Source organism: Mya arenaria, chromosome 6 (genome assembly GCF_026914265.1).
Source record: "Mya arenaria isolate MELC-2E11 chromosome 6, ASM2691426v1".
Lineage (NCBI taxonomy): Eukaryota > Metazoa > Mollusca > Bivalvia > Myida > Myidae > Mya > Mya arenaria.
In genome coordinates, this window is record NC_069127.1 from 68,265,043 (window position 1) to 68,277,227 (window position 12,185).

Below are 12,185 nucleotides of genomic sequence, written 5' to 3' on the forward strand. Positions count from 1 at the left end.
ATAACAAAGCTGACAATACCTACATTTCAGAATTCTGGCGCTCATTGCATTATTGCAATAAATATCAACGTTCAATATACACATGAAATTGATAATATACACTTGATTTTTCATAACCATTATTTTTTATAAGTTTTGCCATTTCCAAGAGTGATAAAACAGTCACCCAGTGAAAAACTGGTACTCCTGATCACCTTACTCAAAAAGATTGTTTCCCCTAAGGTGACAAGATAGTGTTACACTTGAAAGAAAATTCTTTATTCATAATTATGCCAAAATCTCTGCCAAAATCATGCAAAAAATTTCCATTCATTTCTTCATTATTTAATTTTAATTAATATTGGCCACATTTCACACCTCTAAACACTCTTGCAACAGTTGTCAAAAATTGGGTCAGGGAGAGCAATACTTGACAAGCGTATAGAGAGCTGAATTTTTGACATTCTGTACCCTTTGAGTAGGAGTGAAGGAACAAGTTTACTCATTTTGGAATAAAAGACAAAAGAAAAAAAGTTTGAAGGTTTTAAAATTTTATTTCACTATATGACTGTATGCCAAGACATATAGTATCGGCATCGTGATTTTGATACTGGCATAAAACAAAGCTTGTATAAAATGTAAAATAGTGTGTACATGATTTACTACAGCACAATAGGAATAGTATAATGATTGTACATTAACTAGATTTCTGTTGCATATAACTCCATGGTTGTTCAGCAGAGAAAAGAAAGATATTTGATAGGTTAAGAACTAAAACAAAACTGAATTTTAAAATATTTCACAAGTAACAAAAGTGCATGATTAAAATTTCAACAAATAGCTAGACGATGCAAATAGACGCACGAATTGCATTGCAAGATTGAGATTATATACGGCTGATAACAGGATAATATTTAAACATCATAATATGATTTGTGATTACTCTGAATTTTTATCTTATGAAAGTAACAATGACTAATATTATGTCATACATGTTAAAGCCAAAAAGCTTAATTGCTGATTTTTTTTACCACACAGTTTGATGTATTCAACAAATGAAAGTTTAACAGAGCTAAAACTATTCTATGTATTTATACTTTGAATGCCTTAAATGTAGCTTGAATGCAGTGAAATACATATACAACACTATATTTAACCATAAGCCACCAAAAATCACAATTTAATGATGTTTTCCTGATGGTATAATTTCAAAACCATGTGGCCATCCTGTAAACACACTTATCGCACTACTGCTGTTTCAAATTGATATTTCTGAGTAATCATAATATCTTTTTAAAAGCTATTAGCTTTATTTATTGGCTTAGACATTATTAGTTTAAGTTTTAGAAATTTGCAATTAAAAATGTCAATGTTTGTTGTACAGTGCACACTCGTTGAAAGGATAGCCCCTACATTTATATTCATGCATTAACAACTTATAGAATTTCTTGATTTAACAGTAATATTATTTTAAATTTCACTAGCACAAATGACTTGGTATTTAGCTACCAGCACAAATTGAGGGTTCAGTGCCAGACAGGAATAATGCCACATAAAGCTTAAAGAAAATACTTCTGTTTTAAGCTAAACCTTCGAAATGTGTGCATTTATTAAAGACAACAGTCATGTCCCTGAACATAGAATTTCCATTAAACACATGATCTAAGAAAATATACATGTACAATGCTATATACGTAACAGTTTTGTACAATTCCATTGTTTGATATTTCACATCATTACATCAAAGATTGAAATTAGAACCAGCAAGCCAAAAAAATTAATCCTAGGCTTATAGAAAAACCTGTGTTTTGGTATACATTAATATATTTGGGGACATGTGGGTTATAAAATTATCATTATATAAATAAGTAGCATCCAGGCTTGTTTTAGAAAATCATAATTTTTCTGAATGTTATATATCAGAATTAAGTGTGTAATTTTGAAGTGTCGACTATTCTTCACCTAATGCCATAAACCCATTAACACATCTATTGCACATTGATGGAACTTTTACACACACACACTCCAAAATACAAACTTAACAAGATCATACAACTTGTAAAAAAGGATAGACATGAAAGTTGGTGCCAATGAAGGTATATGTGTTTACTTTAAACAAAAACACTATCTCAATGAGGCACAATAATGACTAAATCTGCATGCATACATGTATTTACTAATAGAAAACCAATTATACATATTTAATAAATATTTTGTTTTCTGTAATTTTCATGATTTTTTCTTGCCTTACAAGTCATTTATACAACAATACACTATTCATACCCATATTTATTTTGAACCCAATCATAATTAATACATATTAGATGCATGTAATTTGTTCAATGTTGTTCCATTATTTTACATTTTTTCTATTTTACAAAAGGGTAGGTTTTATGTTATAAGGCGTATTTACTTTAGCTTCAAAGAGAGACGTTTCACAAAGTTTTGATTTAAAACCTATAAAACAATGACGAGTATATCAACTTCTTTCAGGTAAAAAAGCTAAAACACTCCCAGGAAATAACCATGTAAAACCGACAAACATGATGTCTATGGTGTATGGCTCGTTTGGTGGTCGAATCTTCGAACTTGAAATCACAGTAGGAAACACCAGATTATCCAGCGCTGGCAGATTATCAGATTATCCATCGCCAAGAAAACTTGAGAATCACTTATCAGAATTAGAAGATCAAGTGCAAAACTATATTTTGCACAACCACAGAATTCTATAAAAAACACTAAAATTCACTAGTTTCATCTGTAGAGTCTCGAGAATTCTCTTAACGCGTCCGAGACTTGAGTCACTTTTTCAGCGATCGTAATTGCCTTATGGAAGTCTGTCAATTGTTTATGAGTGACTTTTATTGCACCGGGGGTTCCCTCATTCGGCAAGGCTTTCAGGACATGCTCCAACCACACACAGAACGTCTGAAAGGCGATTAATAATATGATAAACGAAACGTACAGTTCCAGCATATAAATAACTAGAATTAGTCAGTAAAGGTAAATAAACACCGTTCCTGAATAACACGCACATGACATTGTACGTAGTTCCTGATGTTTGCACATTAGCAAAGTTTCAAGTTCATTGGCTCTCAAGTCTTCTTTTAACCTTAAAGTTATCCTTATTGACCATGACTTCATGTACAATACAGGTTTCTGACCTTATTGACCATGACTTCATGTACAATACAGGTTTCCGACCTTATTGACCATGACTTCATGTACAATACAGGTTTCCGACCTTATTGACCATGACTTCATGTACAATACAGGTTTCCGACCTTATTGACCATGACTTCATGTAAAATACAGGTTTCCGACCTTATTGACCATGACTTCATGTACAATACAGGTTTCCGACCATATTGACCATGACTTCATGTACAATACAGGTTTCCGACCTTATTGACCCTCATGTTATATGTAATAGAGTACAGGTTTTTGACTTTTTTAAATAGTTTTACAATGAAACATAATGCTTATAAATATATAAGCCATTTTTTTATTTAAGCAATGTCCATGAACTACTGATCTACAAAGAAATCGAATTATTGGTTAAACTGTTGCTACCATTTATTAAAAAGCAAAGGAGCATACAGTAAAAATCTCTGTATATTCATAATTTATACTTACAGCCCTATCGACTTGCATAATCTCATAGATGACCTCGGAGATCTCAGCACACATGTACGTGGGCAGACAGAACACAATCGAGTGGATAAGGGAGTGGACAAGTGCCTGTCCATGCTCCACCAACAGACCCTTCACCAGTCCGCTCCGAGCTTCAAAGTCTTCCTTTTCCTGGGGAAGAGTGAAATTTGAGATGTTTATCAGTGTGAAAGTTCTTTGAAAGAATAGGTTTATATATAAAGTTTATGTTATGCTTTCCAGTGGTTTATAGAGATTTATCAGTGAAATAGAATTGGTACTTGACTGTTTCAAACAAATTGATATTTTTCACATTGTTGAAATTTTAGCCAGCTTTCAGTTCTAAATCAAACGTCAGCGCACAAAGGCTTGGCCACAATTTCAACATTGTCATATCCGAAATGACATTTTGTGCACATACCAATTGGCACGTTTTTCTCAACAAGTATAATTAAATGATTTTTAATTCCATTTTTTTGCATATAATAAAAAGAAAAATGGTTTGTTTCAGTATAATATACCAATAATTTAAATATTTCACCCATGACTAAGCCACTATTGAAATATAACTTTTGGTGCTCACTCGGTGAAATATAATACAATCTTACACTGTAACAAACAATTATCCTCTATAATTCCCCATTTGCAATTGCTAACATCCCTTCAAAAAAGTTAAGTTTGAAAACCATCAATCTTCATTTTTCAATACCGGTACATTCCTAATGCCTCCTGAAAATGACTTAAAATCTATATAAGTTCTTGTCACACACAATTATGTTTGAGAAAAGATGCATTGTTGACTTTTTTCAAAATGTATTATTTTATTAATCAAACAAACAAAATAATGTTTCCATAGATTATTTAACTATACACCTACATCTTTATGAGTGGCAGCCTTTACAAACTCAGTGATGAACTTCATTACAGAAGCGTTCGCATCCTTGTGGTCGAGAGAGCAGGCGGCTATTGCACACATCAACACAGGCTTGGCTGCCACGCTCTGTAGCAATGCTAACGGCGCTCGCTGGATGAATCTGTATTTGAACATGAATAATATGGAATGAAATAGACTTAAACAATATGGTGTAGTCTGAAAGTGAAACATGCAGTGGCACTCGCTGGATAAATCTGAAAAATATGGGATAAAATAGACTTGAACAGTATGGTGAAGTCTGAAAGTGAAACATGCAGAATTTTACTTGATTATTTCCAAATGGACTGGAAGTGTTAAACTTAATTCAAATTTACCTTGAGAAAAGGCTCCTTAACCATTAACTTCTGATATATTAAAATTTTCTAGTGTTCTATAGTTTTTCAAATACAGCCTTTGTCTAGTGGAATAAGAGATGCATACATGCATGAGTTCACAGATATGAAAATAGGGTTTAGCTAAAAAGGATTTAACGCTAATGTCAACAGACAATAACTGGTACTGAACATTTTTCCTACATAGCACATTTTCTTACAATTCTCCAAGGACACATGCATCAATTCTTACCTCAGACTGAGTCTAAATAGGTCGTCCACAGTGTCTGGGTGGTTTCGTAGGCCATTCTGTTCTTCTAGCAGTTTAAATGTTGGCGGACAGAAGTGCTGGAAAAAGACAGGGCCATATTAGGACTGTGTATATTATGATATCTAAGTTCAAGATGTTCTGATTTCAGACATAATTTTTTTTTCCAGCAACAAATAAACAAAAGAATAATAGTCTAAAAGCTCTCAATTAATCCCAAACTTTAACAGCTCTGATTGAACAAAGCCCTGCCTGGAACATGTTAAGAAGTTCTCATCTGAGCCACAGCTTCCACAAGGAGACTGCCCAGGTAAAGTTAACAGGAATAAGGGAATGGGTATTATAACAAATGACCTCTAAATGAGCCCTACCTGGTACATATCTAGGAGCCCCTGTGTACAGTCCTTGTCTGAGCCGTATTCATCCACGAGGATACTGCCCAGGTACAGGAAACAGGAGTGCGAGTGTACCTGGTACAGGCTCACCATCTTAAAGATAGCAAACCACAAAGCTGAACATGGTAATTCTGGAAATCAGACCACATAAAAGCAACATGCAAAATCTAAACAAACATTTGCACCTTCAAAAGAAGAATTTGTTTTTTGCTACATGGCATTAAATATTGCTTAAAACATTGTTAAATCAGTAAATCATACATTAAATTCACTTTACACTACATTAAATAACTATACATAAGTTTTGCAATGAATATGCACTTGGGGAAGTTCACTGATGGCATTTGTGTTGACTATCTTTCTGTTCAAAACTAGACCTAGCACCCACCTGAGGCACAAGGGGTTGAAGGAGTGGTGATGATGACTTGCCCAGGCATCTGATAGCGAACCGTATACACCGACAACACCGCTCCACTATCCTCACATCGGCCTGGTACTTGTTACAAGCCTGGGCCAGTACTGGCCACACCTGAGCACGGAAATGTGGACTTTCAAAGCAACATACATGATATGATCCTCCATTAGCAATATTGGCACACTCAGTACTTATCAAAGGTTTATGGATAAACAAATATATTGATGTATATGTCCCGCAATTGTTCGTCCAAGCAATTTGTAATATTTAGCTGGCAAAAAAGTATTTTTTAGACAGTGTAGAGTCAATTTGTGAAGAGAATGAATGGTATCAACACAGTGGAATTGTTGGAAAGAAAAACTACTCTAACTTACCTCTTGTATCACAGGTAAGCAGGGATGGACAGATCCATTCTCTACCATAGGAGTTGTATATCTGCAACAGAATATTGAAAGTATTCCTGTTTATAACGAAACTCTTTTAATTTGTATGCAAACATGCATGTAAATGTACCCAGGGATTATAACATTCGTCAATACTGAAAAACTGCAAGGGGTCTAGACCCCTTTTGTAATTGTTTCCAAATCCATTTATATTCATTTCAAGGTACTTCCTATGTTTTTTAATGCAAAAGTCCAAGTAACAATCTTAACAACTGTACAAAAGTCTGAAATTAAAAGCTCTCAATCACAACTTCAGGATGAATCCTGAACTTTAGAACTCCTGTGTACCATTAGCAATCAGTATCTCTTACATTTTTTCCTATGACATGATTCACAGCTAATATCCAAACTACATGCATTATTACTTCACTTCACAGTACAGAAATCACTGCTATATAACATTAATCATGAAATGATTATTAAAATTATGTGACATTGCTCAAAACTTTGATTTTCTTTCCATTTGAAGTAAATATTGAATTTTTAACTTAAATAAATAAATAAACAAACAATAAACTTTTTAAACACATTGTCAGTAAACAGTTATTTTTCAATGTGCTTCATTATAATAATGTGATATACCTGAATACAGCTGCTAGTCGGTCGAGTAACACAGTTGGGTCATCCGCGGCTCCTTGTTTGGGTGCTTCGCATCCTTCAGTTAAAAACTGAAAAGAAACAGTAACTTCAAGAGTTGGGGCATATATACTTTTAAGTTATACTAAAATTTAAAAGCTTGTCTAACAAGCAACAGAGAGGGGTCATCTGCAGCTCCCTGTTTGGGCACCTTGGACCCTTCATTAACAAGTGCTCCTCAATTACAATCAATAGGATTAAACTTAAAACAGAGTAAAAACAAAGCAAATAAAAGGGTTGTTTTTGTAAAAAAAAAACAGATGTCTCTCCCTCTGCACATCATTTCAATATGTTTAAAATTTTAGCATGTAATTTCAAATTCCTTCAAGCTATTCAAGAGATATGGAGCGGACAAGAAATAGTTATATGACCTTTGACTACTAAGTGTGACCTTTACCTTGAACCAAGCTAGTTGTAACATGTGCTCTGCACATTGTCTCAATATAGTGAACATTTGTGGTTAGTCATTTCAAAATGCTTCAAGTGATTCAAGAGATATGGAGCGGACACGATTTGTGACGGACAGACAGACAACTTGAGCAAAAACAATATGTCTCCCCATGAGTTCATAGTAAAGCATTTCTTAAAAGGATTCAATCAAGATCGAAAAAGAATTTCCAAACAATGGATAATAACTGAAATGCCTTTTGAGCATAGGATGTGTGATCTGTCAGCAGCAGTTAAGGTAACCTTGACCTTCGACCTCATCTAGTGACCATAAACAATGTGCTTACTAAGTTTAAAGACTCTGCAAGTCAATCAAAGTTCATTGATCAAAGGTCACGTGTGATGCCACAGATGCTGCTGCTGAACAATATGATCCCTATGTGTCGGCCATTTTTGCAGCAAACAACAATCACAATTGAACATAGATATTAGAAAAAATATCAGTCCTAAGACTCCTGACATGAAAAGTACCTTGTTAAGTCCCACAGTCTGGAAGCTACAAAGCTGTCTCATACCCTCTGTGCACTTGTCATGGGGTAACGTGGCAAGTATGGTTGCCACGCCTGTGTAAATGAAGGGTTTGTGAATGATAAGCGAGTACATTGGATTTTTAAATTATAATATATCTTTGTTTTAAAACTTTTAATCAAACGTGCCATCTTATCCCTGCCTGCAACTTTTTCAAGTAGAACACTTTACTGATGTTAAAGATTCTGGAATGTAAGAAATTGTATATAGTTGGCACTCATTTAATTTTCATATCAAATGTAATTTTCTTAGATATTTAAAAGTCACAAAAATCTAAATATCATATCAGCAATACCTTTAAGTAGGCCAGTGGCTGCATCATTTGAGATGTTAAAGGTATCTACAGCCTGTACTATCTGTATGAGGCCTTCACAGTGAGATTTCATGTGGCTTTTACACATTGTGGAGATACTCTGTAATGCTGTGGCCGCTACTGAGGCAAGCCTGGGCTCCTGTAGGCCAGCCATCAAATACTGTAATACTGGGTCTGAGAGTAGCAAACATGAGATAATAAGCATCTATTAGAACTGTATAATGTAAAGCAGATACATGCAATTAACATTTCAATAGAAAACACCAATGTATTTTAATTTATGATAATTAATACTGATCGGACCATATCAAATGTCAGAAATAGGAAAGTTTGTGTGTCTTTGTGTTTGTTTTAAATGATGATGAAAATAATAACATTTTATATATTCTATAACTGTCTTCCCTCATTTGTACAACATTTTTGATATCTTTATGTAAGTAATAGTTTCTTTTAAACAAGGGAAATTTATACCAATGACACTTGGGTGAGATTCTATCCATTCACAGAGTTCTCCTAGTAGCTGAAGGGTGGTGTATCGTACAGCTATGTGGGCGGTGGCCGGGATGGACATAACAGCCTGCACAACCAGGGGTACAACCTCACTCTCCTCCCTGAAAAAATTTCAAACAGATATGTTATTGTATTGATTTTCACAAACAGATATTTTATTGATTTTCACTGATTTATGATCACTGCTTCTTATCAGCACATATTTTTGCAGTAAAGAAGATGACATGTTGCAGATTTAAAACCCAATTTATCTGTATCTTTCTTTGAAAAAAGAAAATTGCAATCCATGACAGCATTCCCTTATAAATGATATTGAGTCGAACCCAATCACAAATAATCGAAGTAGCAGTGTTTTTGAGACTACTGGACTATAAAATAAGTTAGAACTGTGGCATTGCATCAGACTGTAATACTTGTGTATGATTACATGATATAGCAGGCCGCCGGTGGTGGATTTTGGCAAACTGGTAACAATAAATTCAGCCAGCTTAATTGACTTCATAACACAAAGCAAATTCTCATTGGAAACGTTTACTTAGCCCATTGAAAAATTTGATGGTTAGTGAGCTATGACAAAAACTTATGTGGTTTTATGCAAACAATGACAACACCAACACCCTACCCCCCTCCCCTCCCCTCCCCTCCCCCAACCATCATATTTTTTCTATAAATACTTTAGGATTATATTCCAATTCACTACAATTTCTGTATTCCAAGTTTGAAAAAAGCTACATACGGGAGAATGTTTTTCGCTACTGCCTGCATAATGAAGAGGGACGCCTCGGACACATCCCAAGTCGTCTCTGAGGTCTGGTTCTTCAGGTTTTGAAACATCTGCAAACAGCATACAACAAATTCATGCTAAAATGTGTTTGGTAAATAATAAATGAGAATTTTCAGAGAATATTTTATATATGTCAACTGATCTGATCAGTGAGGAAACTGTGGCTTTAAGTATGACTTGAAGGAATGATGGTTTAACACTTACATTGTGTGCTACCAACTACACTAGAAAAGGGGTCGTTTCAATAATTGTGTTGTAACAACTACACTAGAAAAGGGGCCGTTTCAATAATTGTGTTCTACCAACTACACTAGAAAAGGGGCCGTTTCAATAAATAATTGTGTTCTACCAACTACACTAGAAAATGGGGCTGTTTCAATAATTGTGTTGTAACAACTACACTAGAAAAGGGGCCGTTTCAATAATTGTTTTCAACCAACTTCACTAGAAAAGGGGGCCGTTTCAATAATTGTGTTTAACCAACTTCACTAGAAAAAGGGCCATTTCAATAATTGTGTTCAACCAACTTCACTAGAAAAGGGGGCCGTTTCAATAATTGTTTTCAACCAACTTCACTAGAAAAGGGGGCCGTTTCAATAATTGTGTTCGATCAACTTCACTAGAAAAGGGGGCCGTTTTAATAATTGTGTTCGATCAACTTCACTAGAAAAGGGGGCCGTTTCAATAATTGTGTTCAACCAACTTCACTAGAAAAAGGGCCGTTTCAATAATCGTGTTCGATCAACTTCACTAGAAAAGGGGGCCGTTTCAATAATTGTGTTCAACCAACTTCACTAGAAAAGAGGGCCGTTTCAATAAAGGATTTTAGTCTTTACTTGAATTGACTCAAATCGGTATTAATGTCGCAAATGGCAATACATGGTTTATTGTTATTTCCAAACCTTATGTTTTTTAATGTCGGCTAAAGTTAACCGGTAATTCACACAAATATGGATCAATATTTTAAACTTTGGCATTATAATAATTTCAATTTACGACATAAATTGACTTAGATCTTTATTGAATAGAAAATTAACTAAATGCTTTTCTAAAAAATCTTCTTTTTGTCAGTTTTTGGAATGATTCAAATAACCTGAAGACGTAAATAGTTCCCAGGGTAAATTCTATGCCAGATTGTCAATGAGAGAATTGTTCCCATTTGTCCAAAATTGGTGAGGGAATTTTAATTTCAGTGAGATTTTTAATTAGAAATGGATAACCCAGTGATAAAACCATGCTTAACAGTAATCTAATTCATGACCATATCAATTATTTATATATATATTTCTTAAGACTAGAATGAAACATTTGTATTGAAATAAACCGATGTACAGTATTATTCAAACTACTTTAAATCACTTGGGGCTATGATAACAATATACATATCAGGCATATTAAAGACTTTTTGGTCTTTTTCTTTATGTAAAATATCTTGAAAAATAGCAAAGATTGTGCGAAACCAAATACAAATACCAGAGTGAAAGTTCAAAAGATGATACTTTGTGAGGTTTTCAGAAAGCTTCCAATATTGTAGACGCTTATTAGATGCAGATTGAAACCGGAGTTAAAACAAAGCCAGACAGACCATAGTCAACAGCGAGGTCGAAATTCAATACACAACAAGAGAGGCCTTAGGCGACGATGACGCTGTAATTTGATAAAAGACAAAAGCATAAGAAAGGCACAAAAGAAAACAACTGCGAGTGAGTGCAAGAATATCTCGTATTTATGGGGTTTTTTTATGAGATTTAGACGATTTCTATGCAAGAAATCACGAAAATCTCTTGGTAGGTTTATCCCTGGTTCCTCATTTCTACAAAGGCTTATAAATACATAATCATAAGTGTCAATCAAAGATTCAGCAAAATCATACAACATTCACAGCCATCAAATTAGGGACGACTTACATGGGTAAAGCACGTGGAAGAGCCAACAATAAATATCACATCTTTGATCAGTTCTGACACCCGCATTCGGAAGTCAAAGAAGTCATCTGATGTGTCCAGGGTTCCCTCCTGCAATCACATTTAGAAATAGTGTCAAAAATAGCAAGATGGGCTTTTAATGTTGTTTTCCATAAATGACTATTGCATTATTTCTCTTATTATCAACAAACAGTGCTCTCTTCATTTTCAAAAACTTCATACCTGAACAACATGTGAACATTATAACAAGAGGCACATCAGTGCCTGTGCTCCACTGGCCAAAAGGTTCAAGCAAAGACCACCTAACGAACATTTTCGTCAAGTTTCATAGAAATACAATCATCAATTTTTGAGGAGAAGTTATTTAAAAAAATACTTTTTACTTTAATAGCTCTGGCTGCCATGTTGTGCAGTGGACCGAAATGATTTGGGCAATTTGAGTAAAGGAGCACCAAACAAACATTTCTGTCAAGTTTTATCGAAAAAAGGTCATCGGTTTCGACGACAAGTCGTATAAAGTTTTTTTTATTTTTTAGCTCTGGCAGCAATGGTGTGCAGTGGACTGGAACCATTTAACAAATTTTGGTTAATGACCACCCAAGGAACATTTCTGTCAAGTTTCATCAAAATCTGATCATCGGTTAAC

The 12,185-nt window shown here is 34.4% G+C and overlaps 1 protein-coding gene across 1 annotated transcript in view; it reads right to left on the reverse strand.

Annotated features, from left to right (window-relative positions):
- Positions 1 to 513: 513 nt before the first annotated feature.
- LOC128238450 (transportin-3-like) overlaps positions 514 to 12,185 on the reverse strand; it is a 29,128-nt gene continuing 17,456 nt past the window's right edge. Inside the window, exons 14-26 of the mRNA XM_052954379.1 lie at positions 11,522 to 11,629; positions 9,567 to 9,664; positions 8,792 to 8,931; positions 8,303 to 8,494; positions 7,951 to 8,042; positions 6,979 to 7,064; positions 6,328 to 6,388; positions 5,927 to 6,067; positions 5,515 to 5,631; positions 5,129 to 5,223; positions 4,508 to 4,664; positions 3,616 to 3,783; positions 514 to 2,907 (exon numbers count right to left, since the gene is read on the reverse strand). Coding sequence (XP_052810339.1) covers positions 2,734 to 2,907; positions 3,616 to 3,783; positions 4,508 to 4,664; positions 5,129 to 5,223; positions 5,515 to 5,631; positions 5,927 to 6,067; positions 6,328 to 6,388; positions 6,979 to 7,064; positions 7,951 to 8,042; positions 8,303 to 8,494; positions 8,792 to 8,931; positions 9,567 to 9,664; positions 11,522 to 11,629 — 1,629 coding nt within the window. The 3' untranslated portion in view covers positions 514 to 2,733. The remainder of the gene's footprint in view (positions 2,908 to 3,615; positions 3,784 to 4,507; positions 4,665 to 5,128; positions 5,224 to 5,514; positions 5,632 to 5,926; positions 6,068 to 6,327; positions 6,389 to 6,978; positions 7,065 to 7,950; positions 8,043 to 8,302; positions 8,495 to 8,791; positions 8,932 to 9,566; positions 9,665 to 11,521; positions 11,630 to 12,185) is intronic.